Raw genomic sequence first — 20,969 nt, 5'->3', positions numbered from 1 at the left:
GCTCTTAAATGGAAATGGTGCAATTTTATCGTTGTTCACTAAGTTATGTAAATTGATCTATGAATAATTTAATTCCTTTACTGAATTATTCAACTTCAATTAGACGTAAGAAAGCAACGAGGAGGGAAATTTTTACGTAACAAAAATAAATGCAAATCATTTTTATGAATTTTATTTACATCAACTATCAGTTACATAGCTCTGAATCTTTTTGCGGATGTAAGTACAGAGTTATGAAATGTGATTCTTTTTACTCCAATTCTTCTGATTGTTCATTAGCTTTTTGAACGATTTAACGATTTACGTTTAACGACTTTTTAAACTGGCGCGCGTGATAATCGAGAAACTAATTTATTAAATCAGCTTCGGACAAAGCTCGTTCGCTTCGTTGCAAATTTCTCCAACGATCGAAGGTCAAATTTTTATTTCGTTATTTATTCATAATATCTTTACCAACGATTGTAAATTCGACTTATCCCTAAACTATTTCAGGGTAGGGCCAGACTAGCCACTTGCCACATGTCATAAGAACAGCCTATATTTATTGTACATCTTAATTTCTATCGTAGATTCGGTCACGTTTGAGGTATCGCAATTGTTCGTCGTTTGAACGAAGAAGCACACGTTCGTTACCGTAGTCTCTTCGCCGATCGTATCACGTCGAATACACTCGATTTATCGCGATGGATCCTCGTATCGAAGTCTTTATCGTCCGATCAAAGAGAGAATCAAACTTGCAGCTCCGTCATCGGTGGCTTCTGCCAACCACCGAAGGCTTTGTCGATCTCTTTAGCCACTGCGATCGTAAGATGATCGTTGCCCGCGTTTGCCATGATCTGTATGAGGCAAATAAGGATGAAAACGCATTACGCAATGAACTTAGAAAGGTGCATGCGAAATGTCATTACTCCGATGCTTGAATTTCACAGGTACAGAGTAAATTACTTACTTGAAGGCCAACAGGTAAACCCTGTTTGTTGAGTCCCATTGTACAGTGTGTCGCTGGTATTCCTAGTACGTTAGCGACTGTCAGATACATGAAATTGAAGATATTCGGGTAGGTTTCGTTCGAGTAATAGGCTGACGATACGAACGTTGGGAATATCAGTACGCCGTTATCACCTAGTAGCTCCTGCAATAAAAACGTTTATAATTTACTGTAGGAATGATAGACCGGATGACTATTACGGGAAGTTGAACTATTATTTTATTGCTAGGTAAAAAGAGACGTTCGACCATACTCGCTGGCTAAGACTTTCTTGTCTTCGCGCGATCACTCGCTGCAAACGCACACACACACACACCCATGCACATCCTTTTTTGCTTCAGCCTTACAAGGACTCTCGTCACCGATAGCTCTGTCCCCTTAAACTATCTACAATGTAACATTTATCCTAATTTATACAACAACGCTACATTACTTTTAATAGGAAGCATCGATATGTTCGCTAACAGGTACGCCTAAGATACACCAACAAACAAGTGTTAGTTTTTAGATATAAAATGGTCAACTTTTATTTTAAGAAATTAACGTGGAAGGTTACTTGAAAACAGAAACAACGCTGCATCTCGAAATCAGACATCGTCGTAAAGGATACACGAAATTTCTTGGAAATTATTTCAAGCCTGTTAGTACATCTGTTTTACTTGAAACTTGCTTACCTCGAATTGTTTCTTTAACTCGTCCCTCTTAGCGGACACTTCGCGTTCATAACTCTCTGATAATTTATGATATACCCATTTCATGACGATATATGTAATTGCAGAGAGCGTATTCTGCGACATGCCACAAATGGATTTCAATTCTTCAAGCAGACATCTACTCGATCCCTGCGCGATAATTGCTTGCTGGTTATATTGGAAAGCTTTCAAAGGAAGCGCGACGTTAAACGCGTTCAACGCGTTCCATTTTCCGTTAAATTACATTTTTATAAATTAAAATAGTAAAAAAAAAAAAAAAAAATGAAGAAGATGTAACCCACCGGTGACCCCCGCCGCCAGATAGAATCGCAGATCGTGTTAATGGTAACTCACCGCGCATTTAATATCATCCTTGATGTCATCGAGATTCACCGATAGCATAAGCGATGCCATGTTAAGCATAAATTTCATGGCAGGTAACCGTGCCTAAAATTACATATTTTCGTAAACGTATCTTTAAGAAAAAACTGAAGAATCGTATACGTCGTTTTCGACTAAAGTTAACCATCTCATTTTTATCATTTCGAAATCATCACGAAAATCACCAGATTTAGAACCTATACTCTTTCGCGATTTATTCATTTCGAAATGACTATTCGTTGATAGATGGAATTTCAAACGCCTATTTCTTCTCGGAACTCGTCATACACGTACTTGGTGCGAGCACTTAAACCGATAAAATACCTTTTCTACTTTGAGACCGTACGTCGTTTCGATGTGGATCCTCAGCTTCTTCATCGCCTGTTTTACATCTTTGCTTATAGAGTCCGTTACCACGCAGCAGTCCTCCAGGTAAAAGAATTTCATGTCTTTCAAACATACCTACAGCAGTAGAAATTCCAGGAAATATTCAGCGAAGATAATCAGAGATTTACTGGAGACGCGAACACTTGAAAAATGAGAAACGAAGTTCTCACGTACTTCGTGCGATATTTTATAAAAATGTTAACTACTGTTAAATAAAACTACCGTAAAGAAAGCAGTGGATGCTATAAACGAAATATTATGAAAGTGTTTTTACGTTACATGCTCGAATAATACGAAACCGTGTTAAAACTATTCGATGTCCAATTTTAGATCGTTCCTTTTTAACTGTTCATCTCTCACAAAGCTTTTTATAATATTGCTTGTGATATAATACGTCCATAAATATCTTCTGCGATTAATTTGAAGAAACCGGTTGAGAATTAAACGATACCGCAGTCTTTGATTGTTTACGGAAAGACACAAGAGAATTGAGAATTTAACGGTGCGAAAATTTCGTAGTATAAAGAGTTGAGCAACCTTCTGCTCGAACTTCCTCCGCGTCTCTTCCGACTGACACATTATCTTCATCATAAGAGACAAATCCTCGGCGTATCTGACCATCGTTCCTGGTGTACAGTACAGGGTAAATGATTCATCATGAGAATATGGCTTATGGCCCTCTGTAGAGATCAGACCTGCAAATTTATACAGTGAAAATGATATTTTCTTGTCTTCCATTCTTCCCGATTCGATATGTAATCAACGGGAATATATATTCGACGAAGATTTTGTAGAACGATCGTGAGTTTGGTTAATGGATATTTTACCGAGTGTCAGCATTTACCTGACGTGGGTCTGTGACCAAAAATACCGCAGAACATGGCCGGAAGCCTCGCAGAACCTGCGACATCCGACGCGATGCCCGCGATGGAGGCGGCGGAGCTTATTAGTGCTGCCTGAAAAGAGATAAGAAAAGAAGAAGGGAAAGGAGGAGAGACCGCAAAGCCACGTTATAATTTTCATTCGGCGAATTATAATCCTACGCTGCGTGAAAATAAATGAAAAACGATGAGAAGGAGAGAACGACGGAGACGAAAAATTAGAAATCAGACTGTGATCTTATGCCGCCTAAGAAGGAACAAGAAACAAAGAGAAAGCAAAAAGAGAGGAGCAAAGAGGCTGTATCATAATCGTAACTCGATTATTCTTCGTTTTTTCTAGAAGTAGAAATAAAACAGAGGAAGAGTCGATTTTATTTTTGAAAATTACATTTTATGTAATGTCTGATGTGAAGTCTGTTAGATCTGATGTCTAAGCGACCTCGAAGCTTTCCATACAGAAATATAATGCAGGTTTCTTGGAATGATTCTGTGAGAAGACGAATGCAGTTTAAATAAATACAAACCTCGCCACCGGAAGAGCCACCGGGTATCTTTCTGGTGTCATAAGGGTTTCTAGTAGCACCAGTAACTTTGTTGCTAGTTTCCCAGTTCAGACATAGCTCGGGAGTATTACTGACGAGAAGGACAATAGCGCCAGCCTTGCGTACCATGCTAACAACTACTGCGTCTTTAGTCGCTTTCTGTGGAGATTTTTTCTTCACGCCGGCCATATGCGACATTCCTGACAGAGGATGAATTCGATGAACTTAATTCTACTCGTATCGAATAAGTCATCGGTTCTTTCAAGCAAACGCGATTTACTTCTCAACGATGCGCGCGATGCTATTTGTTATCGGGCAATTAAATTGCATCGTAGTAAATTATATTAGGAAATGGGTAAATCGTAAAGCGATAAATATACTTTCTTTGATACGATAAAAACTATCGACCAAGTGTGTAACTACAACGGCGATCGACTTAAAATTAATGAGCTTAATGATCGAACGATTAAAGGCGACTCGAGGTCGACAATGTTTTTATGAAACTTTAATTGCACTTTTTGGTTTAAACGAAGGGAAAGAAAAAAGAAGAAGAAAAAGAGAAAATGAATAGACAATATGTTAATAGACAAAAAATGGAAACGAGAATACAGGAAACGTACGAGACACGCGTTACGAGCTCTTTCGTACCTCGCATTCGAAACACGAACGATCATCGACGTTGCTTCGAATAAGTTCACCTTCCATTTACAATCAGTATCGTTGTATGTAAATGTTTGTTTGTCCCGTTTAATCGTGACTGCTCAAGGAAAAGGAAAAGAAAACACCGGAGAGAAGGGAGTGAATAAGTCGTTGCCGTGCGTGACTGAAATGAAAAGTATCGCACGATTTCTTTCGTTCGTTTCGACAACTGTTACCTTCGATGTTAAGGACATTTTTGAACGATAGCTGCAACAATGATTTCCTTCTCTTTCTTCTTTTTTTTTTTTTTTTTTTTGAATTCTTTAAAGCTAGGACCGTCGATTGTACTATATAAATACGTGGCAAGTTACGCGCACGACACAATATAACTGAAAATAGCTTCAAAATATTTGGATTTGGAATGTTTTTAAAAACAAGCTGTAGTTTCCCTTGCGATAAATGCTGTGGACGATGAAGAAGCCGTGTGAAATGTGTATTCGATTATTCTGATTAATCCGATTCAATCTTCTGATTAATTGTCTTCGTCTAGACGAAAATCTGACCCGTTAAAAAAGATTGGACGAACCTTCAACGGCGAAACTTTCTTTCACAGTTATGGGTACGCCAAGAAAAGGCGTCTCACGAGCAAGTTCCTCCTCGGTTTTCGTGGTGCTCGCTAAGAGCTTGTCAACTTCCTGCGCTTCCTGAATGGCTGCGCTGAAACGCGACTCCACGATAGCGTTTATCACAGGATTTACGTCTCTGCATCTCTCCACATAGGCTCTCACCACTTCCTCGCTGCTGATCTACGAAAGAGATACTTTGCATGAAGTATAGTATCCGGACTGCGAAACTTTTCGTGCGAATGTGTCTTTTCGCGGGTATTTTAAGGTCGTTAGAGCCGAAAATTGGACATGTTTCGGAAACTTCGGCGTTACGAATATTTGGTCTTAACCGGAAAGAAATCCGCGTAAGACCGTGAACGTGCAGAGCGATAAGCGGCAAGATAAGCGGTGGTACAGCCAATGCCAATGCTGCAAATGCCATTTTTCCGTTTTATTTTTACCGTTTATAGCTCTTTGTACGATCGCGGGAAAAGATAAAAAATAACTCGATCCTAATCCGATAGTCGCGAGTCAAATGCGCACAGAATCATAGAGTAGTTGAAGAGTAGCAAATTTGAAAAAAGGTACAACATACGGACCGAAATTTTTCACGCCTTATTTCCGTGAAAAACGACTATAATTTTCGGCTTCAGCGACCTGAGAAACACGTAAAAGGTGTCGTTTTAGCTGAATATCTTGCAGTTACCACGCTAGAGCCGATATTTTTAATCGTTTGCGAATCGTTAGATCGTAATTATTCTTTCGTTCATCCACTTCCGGCTTAATCTCGAAGAAAATTTTTGTGCATCGGAAAAAAGATTTTAAATTTATTTGACGAAAAAAAAAAAATGTCTCCGAAGGTGCAATTAGAAATTGTTTCGTAAATTTGAATATGAAAACGATATAATTTATCATCGATGAAAACCGAATTAGAAAATGAATTAGAAAGCTCGATAATTAAATTATCGAGATCAAACTATTAGCGATCGAGGAGAAATCAATTTGTATTCATCGGTTGAGCCGTTATCGTGTCCTCACCATTTTCTTGCGAATCTGTCGCGCAATTTCTGTCGCTGAAATCAACAACAGCTGATTCTTGATCGCTGGTATTCGTTTCCGCTTCTTAAAATATTGCAGTTTTAAAATTGGCGTCACGATACAGCTTAGCATAAATACGAGGTACTTTAGCAACCTCTGAATCACCAGGTTTACCATATCCTACAGGAAAAAAGAAACATAAAATTAAGTTGCTACATTTGCATGTTACGTATTACGAAATTTAACGCAGTTTATGAGAATACGGGACGAGACGTAGAAAAACGTGCATTAATTAAAACTCCCGTATCTACATTCGCAGTGGAAGTTCATTAAACTGATAATGAGAGTTCAATTAATGGTATTCATACATTAAATGAGTGTGGCGGGTAATGAAAATTAGTGACACGATAATTAAATAAAATGACGCGTTATATTGAACTGCAACAGATACAGATATTTTCTGTCGCATTTCAAACCAGATTTTCACTTCGAAATTTTATGGAATTTGTACGATGAAGGATCACAGTATCGTACGATTATCGCATAATTAATTTAACGATCAACGATGAACGATTAATTGCGACCATATTTGCGTCGTATAGAATCGTTCGAAGGGTTTCTTTTGAAACGAACAATCGAGAGAAAGTTCGACATAGAAAGTAATAATCATTAACAGCCTAATGCCAAACTACTTGAACATTTTTTTAAGCAAACGTTCGTCTGTTAGCGACTATAAAATACAGAGGATTTTTAATGTAGAAAAGGAGCGATGTTATGACATAACTTGGATGAATGTATGACAGATTTGCATAATAAATTCCTGCATAATAAATCCTTATCTTTATAGATAATCTCTATAATGGACCTCTATAATGATCCCCATTTTATCTTATATTTATCTGTAATAAATATTAAAGTAGTTTGGATTAAACCTATCTTTCATTCGATCGCAATTTCGTCTCGCCTAGTGGACTTTGATCGTTAAATATAAAACAGGAATACTTTTAATTTCACACACAAAATGCAATACGTAGAAAACTCTACATAATTTGAAGATTCACCTAATGCTAATTAAACATTCGATTAAACTTAGGTAATTCTTTACAGCGAAGTCTTTTCAATTTTACGCGCAAAATATTTCTCATTGATAATTATTCATTCTTATTCTGAGCATGCAGCTAATGGTAATTAAACATTCGATTAGTCTTAGGTAATTCTTTACATTAGTAGATCTTTTCAATTTTACATACACCATATCTTTTACCGGCGACATTCATTCGAGGATTTTTAACGAACTTCGAAAACTGCGATTATCAATGCAAATCGTTACATTCTGGAAATGTCATGTCCCGGCGAACGTGAAAGCGAACCTTTAAGCAAACATTCTTCCCTAATCGCTGTCCCGTGTTTGCTCGGCCGCAATTCCAACTCGTTGGAAATGTCTATATGCACCTTGCACATATATACTTGCAAATGATGTTATGTTAGTCATTAATGAGTCGTTGGTTTTCGATTATGGCTCGTATTATACGATGAGGGCAAAAGTTGATAGAAGAAATCGTTATATATTAAAAAAATATAACGAATGACGGAAAATGATAAGAAGCTGATCATTTTTTTTACAAAAGAGGCAATAAAACATATATCAAAACCTCGAAGATATTTTTATCAGGATTGTTAATTCTGTTTCATACAATTCTGTCTTGGAGATGTTCTTAATTACAAGGCACTTTTTATTTATTTTTTTCTTTTTTATCTACGCCCTGTGAGATCATACTGATCGTTTTCTTCCTTCGAGTAATCGTTTGTAGAAACTTGTTGTAGGTCACCGTTATTCATTAAAAAATTGTACTGTACCAGATTTTTGGCATACATCAATGGCCATAGAAGTTTCATCCTCCTGTTTTTCAATTCGAATTATCCGATCGTTGGCGTAGAAATAACTGTTCCACGATACGTGGTCACGAAGACAAATTACGTCATTGCTGATTCGTATTGTTCACTGATTAGATTTATTATAGTTAGTTTGGTTGTCACCGAATCAGACACATCCACGGTCAAAGCGCATCTCGATCATCTTTTCCGGATCTCCTCTGGTTTCAGACGAAGCTGGATATATTCTATCTGCTTCGTTAAAAATTGATTTAACGGTGTTCTTATCTCCACGTTTTCCAAACTGAAATTTTATATCATTTTCAAACTGACAATTTCAAATTCAGCTTCGCTGATTTATTTCTTTTTCTTTTGTTTAAAACGAAAACACGTTATCTATAATCGGATTATTTATTATCGGGCACATAGCGGATCGTCGACTTTGGATGTGCAATACAAATGACAAACACAAAATGTAAATGAACGTTCATGCATTTTCATAAATGCTAATAAAAGAGTACACGTAAAACAAACTTCTATATAAAGAATAAATAAACACTTGTGTTCTTATCGATCACACTCGCGTATTACAAATATGCACTCGATTTCGATGTAAAATTTAACGTTTATGATTCTGTACCTACATATTGTATACACTGGCGTGCAGTATTTCGACACTCGGTACGATCCAGTCGAAGAAGACTGATATTTTTATTACATCCTCGACATTATTATACGAAGGATGTTCCTCGCTGGTAGCTCGAATGAAAAAGAAACGTTCTGCTAAATTGAAACTGAAACAATACACCACGACACACAGCAGCGTGGATCGAGCTTCATATTTATATCAAAGAAATAGCTGACGTTTCATAAAATCTGTGCAAACTTTCAGAACGTGATCGAGGTACGCATACGTATTCCGAACGTTTTAACATCTCAACGTCGGACAGATACGCTTTTAAAGCCACTTTAACTTACGTAGGTGTGACTTCCGTAAAAGCGATTCTCATTCACTTTTCAGTTTCATTTACTTCGTTTAATTTTATGCCCTTCTATTCGTACTAATTAATATCAATCATTGCTTTCATTGATAACTACTAACCATAGGTATGTGTTTGCCTTAGGCGAGATCAGCAGCGAACATTGGATCAAAGAGCTTTATCCGAAGTACCTGCGTTTTCTATATCAACGGTAATTTAGAATGTGCGAACGTTCAATGTACGATAGTGAAGGTACACACCTGTATTTTCACTATTTTTCCTGTTATCTTTCTCTTTTTACCGTTACGTGATTACGAAGTAGTCGTAAGTAGAATAGCGGTTGATAGTTTCGGACTAAACGGTCCTGGTGCACAAGTGGCATACTTAAGCGAAAATCTATCGTGGTGGGGCGTTTTGTGAAACCCTCGGCGACCTTTTGGTGTGACTAAATAGAAAAAGAAGATTTAACAATGCGAATGTTATCAATAACGTGTAGCAATGAGCACGATTAATATAGTAAGAGTATAGTATTTAAGAGAATATTTCGTACTCCATGATTCGGTGATCATTAACAAACGTATGTTTATGGGCAAATATTTTACGAAGGTAATATTTCATGCAAAATATTATACAACAGGCATTGACGTCGACGATATTTTTCGAATAAATCTTCTATTTAACGAATAAGTTGTAATCGCTTTTAGATGTTCTAATGGTATTATAATAGAATGGAAATTTTATTCCTATTCATTAGAATATTGACTCATGCCTTAATTATTATTCAAAGTGGAATTAAACAAATTCCTAGGTTCTATATACTTTGTTGTATGTTTCGATATTTCAATTTTCCTCCTAGATATCTCATTATCTTCGTTCGCAGAAAAATATCATCCCTGATAAATTCGTCTGCGGCTTCTTGATAATTCTTATTTTTAGAATTTATACAAACGATTAATTTATCCATTCAATTGATACGCCCTCTTGCTTTTATGATCATTGTCCTGTTTTTCTTCGTCTTGAACAAAAAATGATGTCAATGTGACTCGTTTGTGTTCGTGCTGAGTTACAGCCGTTTCTCAATTCTTCTTCTCTTTTTCGTCTGGCTTGCCTAATCTACTGGATACTGAGCACGATTCAGACGAATCATTTCCCTTTCTTCCTTTTGTTCTCTTCCTTTTCTTTCTTTGCCACGATTCCATCGCGATTCGAGAGAAATTTCATGAAAGGAAATGAATTTCCTACGTAATATACAATTGCATAATATTTATTTTTTTTTTTGCACAGAGTACACTTTTGTTTGCGTAGACTGAATCCTCTCGTCATTCTTCGTGGAAAAAAATAATACACGTTTTTAAGTGTCCTCTACATTGTCAAATAAACGTGGAGTCACTTTGATTAAATGATCTTTGATATGTGTACTCTATCGTTTATGGAACTTCGCTATTTACGAAACGAGAAGTAATTATTGGGGTGGCAACTAAGTGATTGCGGGTCATGTCATTACCACCTGACGACAAAACCCGCAATCACTTAGTTGCCAATCCGATATTAATTATTAAACAAATTAACAAATAAGTCAGTTCGCTGTCTCTTTCTTTGCTTTAACACGTTTATCAGAGTGTTTCCATGTTATTGCGCCGCGTAACACCGAATAAGATTAAGCAACAGAGCATGAAATTTCTTGAAACAAGAAGTCGTGAAATTTTGTAAAAAGATCCTTATTCCCCGAAAACTTTGTTATGTGCCAAACCGTAATGGTGTTAATTTTGTCAAACGTGACATTCTCTATCTTCTTTTGAGCAAACGTGAAATGATCTCCAAGAGATTATTCGATGGCATTCATAGATTCGTTTGCGTCTATCGCTGTTGTAAATTGAAAAATGGAAATAATCTATGAATATGAAAAATGATTTATTTAAAAAATTATCTTCTCGACATTGACGCGTATTTTCGTGCCGCATGTGTTGTCGATATTTTCATTCGAGAAATTGAATAAATATTGAATCATGATGCAATCGTCTCGATCTATTCCAAAAATATTGCTAGTCATAAGTCAAGTAAGTAGCTTATTTTACCTCATTTGTGTAATACGAGACGTCGCGATTAAAATCTGTGAAAAATCACAAATAATTCATCGCGCATCATTAAAGATCAGTAGTTATATAAGAGTTGTTAATTGAACATCAACAGTTTCCAAATGGCCTTATTTTAACCATGTAGTTTGTTAGTCAATATTTCATTATCGATAATCAAGATTAATTGGAGATCAATCGTAAATCGTATCGATTGCGTCCAAAATTGCTAGCGGATATCGAGATAATATTTTTAACACGCGAGAGAATATTTTCGTACATTAAAAAAAAAAAAAAAAAGAAAAAGTCAATAATTTTCATCGAGAATAGTTGGATAGAAGAACTCGTAATAATTTCGTGATTAAACCTTATTCTGTCATAGTCGATTAAATTTCATTCGATTACAGATTATATTTATATCCATAAAGCTAAATAACAAATAATTGTATCCAATTCATTTCAGTCGTATCGCCGAAAATTTAACTAATTCGATGAATCTAAATTTGAATGAAACGTGACACACAAACTCGTGTTTTCCGTGGCAACGGTAACGACGAATTCTCACAGGAGAATATTCTGTATATGATCAGACGATGTTATTTAGCCGACAACGAAGTTTGAACGCCAATATCACGCGACGAACGATGCTTCCGGCGCGTTTCGTATCTGATTTTTAATTCTCAATGAAAACTCACAGAATCGTCACTGTAGTTGATGTTATACAAACGAAACTCTAACGGGCAACTGTACATTAATGATAGTGCAAACGATACATTTTCGCGTTACTAATTTCACTTTTGATATCATTTTTCTGATTTATGGTTTCATAAAAACACGATTATGTTGTAAGTAGTATAAGGTGAAACCGCGTAATAAACATTGATGACGTCAATTTCAATCTGCAATTAATACGAATCTGAGCTAATACCAATGAAAATGTTTCGCTTTATCAATGACTCGATTAACATAATAAGCTAGACTAAGGAATAAGGTCACATTCTTACGAAGAATACACGTTATGGAACACGTATTAACTTAATTGCATGACACGTTATTCGAAACATTGTTCTACCAGCAGAGATTCAATTACGGTAATTGCTGCTTCGCTTCAGTTTCATAATCACAAAAATCAGTTTTGCTCGTATGTTAGCCTCAGAGTTCTAGTTACCATAATCCAATTTCTATTCTCTGTTTTCTCGATCTGTCAATTTCGGTTTTTCGACCTTTGTCTCTTTCTTTTCTACCCTTCTAGCTAGTTTCTTCTAAGATTCCAGGATTATTCGATATATTATATTCGATACAAATGCAGCACAGAGATCTGCCTTTTTTAATCACCAGCCGCAAGATCAATTGCACGAGCAATGATCGACGTGACATCGAGCTTCACTGACTTAGCAAAACTTTGGAATCTCTATGCGTTGCATTACCCGAACAATTTGAGAACAGATCAGTTTAGAATTCCTTTACTTGAAAATAGTGTTGAATCAAAAATCTACGAAGGTGGAGGAAGTCGATCCACGTATTCGTAAACCCTGAAACTCGCCTCAAACAAAAATAGCGCTTAGAAATCTAACGTTCTCTCTAACTTCCACGAAACTCCTAGCAATGAAAATTGTTTATTCTCAACTATATCGATATAAATATAATTCTGGGTTGGTGTCAACGTCTGTTCGCCTAACGCTTTCTCGAACCTCATTTACGCGGACTTGTTTCTCTTCATCGTCGTTCATCAACCTGTCATTTTTCGTCACGGAATCGCGTGAAAAAGTAGAAACGCGCGGAAAAATTGTGAGAAAGAGAAACGAGCCAAAAGAATTATAAACAATCTTATTCTATTTTTCCTCTGTCGTATGAAACTTACGAATCCTTGTTATTTCGAAGCACTGTACACACAGAGAGAACGATCCTCGGAGCTTCGTCTCGAGTAACAGTTCGGGTACATGTACTCGTCGCTGTATTTCTCTCGAAACTCGAAACGCGTAAATTTGAACGATTGATGTTAGAATTAATGAAACTCATAAACATAACAGGTTTCGGAATTTCTATTCTACAGTTGTCAGAAAGCGCTTAAATATTTTTTTAAATATGATAATGAGATTTTATTTATGCGTTATTCTGTTGACATGGTTGTACTTTTTCTACCGATTAAAAATGTTTTCTGATTACCATATTGAAGATAGTAAAGCGTTCCACGTGGTGGCATTGATGCACGATGCAACAAGAATTTAACGGAGACCGAATACGATAAACGGCAGTTGCAAGACTAATTCGAGATCGCCACGGCACTCGAGTACAAAAAGAAAACGGTTTTCGTAGTTGTTACGAGTGGGGCGGCCGAATTCCTCCTAAGTATCACTTGCTTTCCTTTGTCCTCGTCCGACCTCTGCAGATTCAGATTTCCACTGCTGTCCAGACACTTGCCATCACGTTGAGATAAATCATTCGACCATTTTCATATCGATTCATTTAAATTTTATCGATCAATATATATCATCGCATACGATTTTTATGGTTCTTCTTGCCTTCTCATTAATTTTAATTTGTCATACCATTTAAACGACACGTGGTTGACCTTAATCCTGTGCTGGACGCGATATTACTACTACATTGATTACCATTGTGATGCGATTTTCCTATCAGATACGAACAGCGATGAGATAAATCGCGAACAATGTTGGACGAGAGAAGGAGGCGCAAAATATCCAGGTAATTTTGCTCATTGGCATGTTCAAATCGAATTTCGCAAATGGTTTAACGTAACAAGAGATTCCATATGATAACAGGTAGTGAAATTCTTCGTTTTCTTCGTTTCCTCAATAACTTTGAGCATCGGTGTGAACAGTGAATTAGCATAAATTAGCAGCTATATTCTTGTTACGTACATTCTTCGACTCGAAATAATTAACGTGTCGTTCGTCGTTCTCTGGTCTTTATACTGTAAGATTTACGCTTGGGACACGCCTTGAGAATTCTAGACGATTGTAATTCCAGCGTTGTTCGAAGGAACAACCAAGCGTTTCATTAAATGCGAAACTTTCTGTTTCGCTAGGCCATGCGAGCGTGAAAACCGCGCGCCAAGATTTCGCAAATTCAGTCACGTGTTAGGAAGCTATCTAAAAGTAAATTGGGATGTTTAATTAAAGTTCTGAGAATATTTCAAAAATATTTGCAATCTCGATTATGAAATTTATTAAATCTTGTTTATTAAAATTAAAATATAAGAATTTATCTTATTTCTTAGAATTAAAGATAATGTAATTTATATGCATGTTTCTGTATCAGTTTCGAGTCTCCTTATGGAAAATATTCAGTGAGTTGGTAAATTAAATACAAAAGTGAAAGGTGAGATGTAGCAATTTCAATTTCGAAATAATAGGAAGAGAAAAGGGAACAAAGGTTTTCGTAAGAAATGGTGGTCCTATGTTTACGGTTACGCGTGAGCTTTCGTTTATTTGAAAAAAATATTATTTACATTGCACAGATATATCACTAGCGTCGTTAAAAAAACGAATAAACAATCGGTATTCCTGAAAGCTCTTCGCACTTAGTTTTGAAGGAACAAACAATTTTTATTCAACTATCAATCATAATGACAAACTTGTCTTACAGTTAATATCCGAATTAATCCTCTTATAAACTTAATAAAAATCAATCGTTGAAATAATATGTTTCTTTTCTTTGAGATACACAAACAAAATCAATTATCATTAACAAATTATTAAATTTTTAAGTTGCGCCAGTAGTTCCTGTCTGCCTAAAAAAAACGGTAAATATTTTCATAAAATAGAAATTTCGACATCTAAGAACCTAGCTGAATCCTTAAAGTATCTTTTATTCAACCTCTCTTGACACGCACTCTTCGCTTTTCTATTTTCTTCTTTTATTTGCTTACATTTACTTTGTTTTTTCGTTCAAAATCTTGAAACAATTAAACGTTTCTTCAACTGGTGATCATATGAAAGAGCTTCCAGCGATGCCAAGGAAACGATCCTCAAAAAGATTCTAGACAAGAAAGATAAAAAGAAAAGAAGAAAAAGGTAAAAAGAACAGCACAAGCTTAAAGAGAAACCATATCTATATATATATATATATATATATAAAAAAAATATCGCTTATCTTTTCAAGTAACAAGTCAGTCGAAAAATGTAACATACCGGGTTCGCGTATATTTTCAGTCAAAAGAAACAAAGAGAGGTGACTCAAGTGCGTTTTGTTAAAGGCTATCGTTCAACGACGATCTAACGACATTTAATCGTGTAAATTATTATATAAATAGCCATAGAAGCGTCGGTATCGTATATAATAATCATATCGATAATACTACTAATAATAAAAATAATAATAAGAATAATTGTAATTAATAACAGCGTTACATGTGTGTAAAATAATTTCTAACTGACAACGGTAATATATTCAAACGATCTCGCCCCTCTGACCTAAATATGTGATTAAAAAAGAGAGAGAGAGAGACAGACAGACAGACAGACAGACAGAGAGAGAGAGAGACAGAGAGAGACAGAGAGAGACGAAATCGTGCTTGTTTGCTGCGAGAAATGTTTTTTTTTTCATTTTTCTATAAGGTACAATTCTTCCGGTCTTCTTAAGTACTGAATACAATATTATCGTCGATACGAGCCATTATTATTGTTACTTTTACTGTTACTTATATTCATTTTACATTGAGAAACACGCCTGTAGACCATCGCGGAAGAAAGCCTATCTCGTAATCGTTCTCCCTTGAAACTTGTTCCATTCTATTCCATTTCTATTAGTTATTTCCTCTCGTTCATCCTTTCCTTCCTCTATCGATATATATTTAGATTATTACGAAAGCTAATTCGTTTATATCGTTTATAATAAAATACATTTATATTAGTCCTGGACCTCGTGAAATTTCTCATTGATCCTCGTGATTTACATGAAAATTGATATCACATCGAGCAACCTCATATAATGTTTCGATCGTTTATACGCCAACGCGAGAGAGATAAGCAAAAACTCTAATCAGTGCCTGTTAAACAATAGCAGACCATTTTTCCTTATTATAAAAAAATAACATTTTGTTCCTTTCATTCGCTTCGAATGCTAACAACTTGCAATCTATGTCGCGATTTCGAATTCCATTAATTACAATGTTTTCGCTCGCTGCATCATAATATTAGACTGTTTTGAGATAAGTTTTTCATGTATAGTCGCTAAACTGATAAGATATACAAGGAGAATTGCGATAGTAGACGAGTTCCTCCTTTTGGATATATCAAATTTTTATCAAAAATCCTAGATCCGTTATTTCCAATTAGTTATTTAAAATTTGACAACAAATCGAGCAATATTAGAAACTTGGAAACGTACGAACCTTTCGGAAAACAAGTTCGTCAACTTCACTTTTTATAAATTTCTCATCTTCGTTACCTGTCCTTGTCCCTTCTGATTCACATTTAATTGTTAAAAAAGAAATGACTTTTTTAAATGATTTGAATGACTTGAATTAATCTTTTTGTTATATTAAATGACAAGGAATCTTTAGACTCACATAACAACACCTAATTCACAATTTGCATATAAAATAGTCTTTGTATATGTAAACCATGAATCATAATAAACAAGATTGTATTGACATTTTTATGCTAGATATAATACTAAACGAATCTTTCTGGACTTCTCTTATCAAGATCTTAAATGAAAGATATCAAAGATGAAAGGTACAGCCACTACATCTCCTTGTATCTCTTCTGATTCAGTAATCACTTTATGCGTTACTTATCACAAAATAGGCTGGTCCATTGAAAGCAAACGTATGTCTCATGATCGTATAAGCAATAACTTCTTATCCTCCTATATTACTCCTTCAAACGATAGCCACTTACATGAATAGCAGTACGGAAACTTAGTTAAAATTTCACCCCGCCATACGTAAATGTAGCTCGTTACACAGAAATGCAAAAGTCCGATAATCACAGCAAAGGGCACAGTGTATGAACAGAAACTATCTGAGGAGTATTTTCTAGTTACAAGCGAATATAATGCATCCATTTAAATATTCGAATGCAACGGGTGCAGTCTCACCGCGCGTGAAAACAGCAAGCATTTACATTAATATATATGTATATATATTAACATCTCATCTCTGCTATAAGCGAGAAAACTATCGTACGTAGCTGAACGCGCTATAAACGAATATACGTTCTATTTGACATTTCTATATATCAAAATTGATTTCTTAATAGCGAAATAAATCATGTGTGATTGTGTATATTGTGACTATGCACATCACATATTTAGTATTATTTATACGAAAATGTTTGCCCTTTGCGTTTCTCCTGGGATACCCTGTATCCATCGAATTAATTCTAACTTCTTTAGAAAACATGTTTTGAATCGAATCTATGTTATACCTAGAAATGAAGTTATTAATTTTTGGTATATTCATGTACAAATGTTTTTATAACGTACGAAAAGCAATCATTTTTACATAAAATACCAAAAATAAAAAAAGCTGAAATGCAAAAAGAACTTTCCCAGTAATGCGACGCAAACGGCTTAAATATAATATAACATGCTTTCTAAAATAGAACAGACTCAAAAATTCACTCGTATAAAGAATAAAAGATATGGTGCGTATAAAATCCCTAACGCTATAAATAATTTCTATTGCAAGCGCTTGACACGATGATAATAATCGTCTAAACTAATTACATAGTATGAAGTTTAATGTAAATAGCGTAATATTAACTTAATAATGTTATGTACTAACAATGTATAGTTTAGCAGTGATATAAAATGTTCAATATCAGGTTGTACCAATTCATGTCGATAATCAAAGGCGCAACGTTTTCACGAAGTTGTCGCAAATTTAAAAAAAAGATATAGAAATGCTATCGAGAGCATTCTTATTTTAGAGACATTACGCGTAGTATCGTTTCTATTTATAAAAGTTACGATATTTCTCGAACTTTTACAATAAAACAGCATAATGTGCAATAGTATGAAAGATAATAACAAACAATGAGAATAAGAAACGTAAGACCGAGTGTAATCGTTGTTTCTAACGTTTTTTTAAAAATGTAATCCCCATTTTATATAGTCGATATGAATTATTTTTTTCGTCTCTCACGCTAATCTTTGTTTTCAAAGTTCCAAGTATAAAAATTCGTTACGCGTAATAAATTACAATTCACCACAAAACATCTCGACTACTTAAGAAACAACAATTTTTTTCTTCTTTCAAGATGTAAAATAAAACGGACGAATTGTATCGAATGTATAACTATTTTACAAAAGTCTACGTTAATAATCCTCACCCTATCGATCTTTACTCTGTAATTTTATCGATCTCCCAAATAGACAGAACTCTGTTTTTATCGAGATTCGTCTTCGTTATAAAATGCGTAAATCAGTTACTCGTTTTTGTAAATGAATAAAATATGTTATGTAGTACAATACCAGTGACTCCTGCTTCAAGGCGATGATCGCGTTAGCAATGAATTGGATTAGTTAAATAACATGCACAATTACACGTTTGATTAAAAAGATAGCACGGGTGAGAGTCTTTGGAGGAGTTTTCGGTTGACGATCAAAATCGTTCATCGGGCGTCCTTCGCTGTTAACTTCTCTATTAATTCTTGCAGTGGCGCCAATTCTCTTCTTTCTATCAAGTTAAATTCCTACAACAAACGAAAGTAATAAAAGATCATAATGGAGCATATCTATATTTGTTGAAGGTTCATTTAGTTTTGAGTATTTTACCTGAACAAAAAAGATAAAATGTTTGAATGAAGTATTTAAATGTGCTTCTTCACCAAGTTGAACCACTTCGCTGAAGTGTTGATGATAAATATGTGCATACACTCTGAATAATCTTTTCAATATTGTCTTGGCAATGGACAAGAAATTTTTTGGAAAAGGGACTCCTAAGAGATTATAATTTTATCAGTATATCAAGTACGAAATTATCTTATCCAACAAGATAATGTGACTGACCGATTTTTGAAGGAAATAAGGTTTCATCATCTAACTGGTCCTGCACCCAAGTCATTAAATAATCAATGTACTTTGGTGCGGAACATTTAATTGGCTTTTTCACAGTATGCCCATCAGCCCAATGGTATTCATATTTAGGTCCTGCAGACATAATGGGACAACTTTCTTCTGTACAGAACTCTGTAATAGTGCCATATAACATATTGATTTGGTTGAAAAAATCAACAGCTGAAACAATATAAAAAAGTTAGTTGTAATTTGTTAATTATTACAGGTTGGAATATATAATAATATGCTTGTAATACATACTATTTACTGCAACCCATTCATTTAAATCTTCACCTTCTGGGAGCATAACTGCAAGTCTCAAATTTCCAGAGCCTAGAGTGGCTGCTGCATGCTTCATCAAGTCATATTGATGAGTTCCCTCAGGGATATTCTTCTTTGGTTTAAAGGTTTTCGAAGACCTGCTTCCACTTAAAAAGCCATACAAATGTATTTCAATAATTGTTGTATTTGTAAAAATACAATATTATATTTCAATAATAGTTAATTTTAAGCAATTTGTATTAATTACTATACTAGTAAAAAACACAATCAGAATTAGAAAATTTCTATTTGTACCTATATTTTTTACATTTTTGTTTACATGTTCAATTGTTTACAGATTGAAGCATTTTATTATAAATCATATTCGCAATTCGATTGAAGACGAAAACAAACATCAGTTGATCATTCGAAATACAAATACAGGAAACGCATAAATTTAACGAGTGACCAAAACGATGTTTAGGGCGGATATGACAAATCGATCGGCCACAATTGCAACTAAGAACTTGCCCGATATCGCATCAGGAGCGTTTAAAAAAATTCTACTTCCACGGTGCAATCCACTGCGATAAGATATGTCCCGTGGCGATTAATTTGACGTGTGACGAATATGCGCGCGTGCAACAGAGCACGAGTGAAAGCATTAGCTAAACGAGAGGGGTGAAGATCGTGTGAAAACGGAGGATTTTTCAAAGAAATTATGGCATCGTGCTATTTTTAGATATCCACAGATTGGTCGATCGCGATGTACTTGAATTCAAGAGTACATCGGGTCGGTTACCTAAATTAGCCGAGAAGGTAATATTTACGAAACTGGTTGACCAGTTTCTGTCAATATCTGCCCTCACTCCGATCGGTCTATGGTAACAAATCATCGATTCCTTCTTTGCTGTCATTTGTCACTTGCAAATAACATTGGTGTGATATCAGGCGATCGATTAACAGGAAAACATTGAGTGTTCGGTAAGCTTACTTTTTTTAATGCATCGGAAATTTAATGTTGCGATATCAAAAAGGTAAAAGCGTTATAGTAGAGTAAAAGTCGATTTTCATTGGAAACGGAAAAAAAACTTACAATAGGAAGCTCATTGTGCACTCCTGGATGACCTGTCGGTGAAATTCAATTTACTGCTACACGGCTGCACGTGTCGTTGATTTTTGCAATATTCTACAATATTATGAGATTTAAGCTGCAAACGATCCTTCTTAACATGCACCATACACTCTCTCCCGCGACAGCACGATAGACGTTTTGTCAACTACCTTTTCTGCAATCACCTCAACTTCAATCCTTCCACTGTTGAACGGGATTCTACTTCTTTAGATTCGGTCACGACCTCTATACAGACGTGATCGCAGACACACAGTTTCTAATTTTTCCTGTTACCTTATGATTTATATCATTTCGACGTTTAAAATGTCTTAGCCTCTGCGAAAATCGCAAATTATATCGATATACTATTTAAGTAACTATAGTCCAAATATTTTACTATGTGTAGCACGATCGATATAGCAGGTAAAAAATATAGATTGTCAAAGTTAAATAAGTTTAGGAACGCTAACATGGAGTACTTATTAGTAC

The 20,969-nt window shown here is 35.2% G+C and overlaps 2 protein-coding genes across 9 annotated transcripts; both read right to left on the bottom strand.

Annotated features, from left to right (window-relative positions):
• Window positions 1–156: 156 nt before the first annotated feature.
• Window positions 157–13,600, bottom strand: LOC117158295 (fatty-acid amide hydrolase 2-like). 7 transcript variants are annotated; one of them, XM_033337049.2, is made up of 12 exons: window positions 8,670–9,059; window positions 8,011–8,329; window positions 6,154–6,333; window positions 5,097–5,316; window positions 3,854–4,071; window positions 3,293–3,404; window positions 2,986–3,143; window positions 2,386–2,523; window positions 2,035–2,127; window positions 1,663–1,830; window positions 950–1,132; window positions 157–836 (listed from the first exon to the last, which is right to left on the bottom strand). In XM_033337049.2, the coding sequence occupies exons 2-12, from the start codon at window positions 8,047–8,049 to the stop codon at window positions 729–731; spliced, it is 1,617 nt and encodes a 538-aa protein (XP_033192940.2). In that variant the 5' UTR covers window positions 8,050–8,329; window positions 8,670–9,059; the 3' UTR covers window positions 157–728. The 7 variants fall into 7 exon arrangements, with proteins under 7 accessions (XP_033192940.2, XP_033192942.2, XP_033192943.2 ...); XM_033337051.2 differs by lacking the exons at window positions 8,011–8,329; window positions 8,670–9,059 and adding an exon at window positions 13,244–13,600; XM_033337052.2 differs by lacking the exons at window positions 8,011–8,329; window positions 8,670–9,059 and adding an exon at window positions 12,939–13,057.
• A 900-nt stretch (window positions 13,601–14,500) lies between these two features.
• mats (MOB kinase activator-like 1) lies at window positions 14,501–20,844 on the bottom strand. Of its 2 annotated transcripts, none has more exons than XM_033337074.2 (5): window positions 20,463–20,844; window positions 19,367–19,533; window positions 19,058–19,285; window positions 18,824–18,987; window positions 14,501–18,741 (listed from the first exon to the last, which is right to left on the bottom strand). In XM_033337074.2, the coding sequence occupies exons 1-5, from the start codon at window positions 20,474–20,476 to the stop codon at window positions 18,661–18,663; spliced, it is 654 nt and encodes a 217-aa protein (XP_033192965.1). In that variant the 5' UTR covers window positions 20,477–20,844; the 3' UTR covers window positions 14,501–18,660. The 2 variants fall into 2 exon arrangements, with proteins under 2 accessions (XP_033192965.1, XP_033192966.1); XM_033337075.2 differs by lacking the exon at window positions 20,463–20,844 and adding an exon at window positions 19,682–20,001.
• Between the last annotated feature and the right edge of the window lie 125 nt (window positions 20,845–20,969).

The sequence above is a fragment of the Bombus vancouverensis genome, chromosome 10 (assembly GCF_051014615.1).
Source record: "Bombus vancouverensis nearcticus chromosome 10, iyBomVanc1_principal, whole genome shotgun sequence".
In the NCBI taxonomy this organism is placed as follows: domain Eukaryota; kingdom Metazoa; phylum Arthropoda; class Insecta; order Hymenoptera; family Apidae; genus Bombus; species Bombus vancouverensis.
The sequence above is the reverse complement of the archived record's forward strand: the minus strand, read 5'-3'. Positions and strand labels throughout refer to the sequence as shown.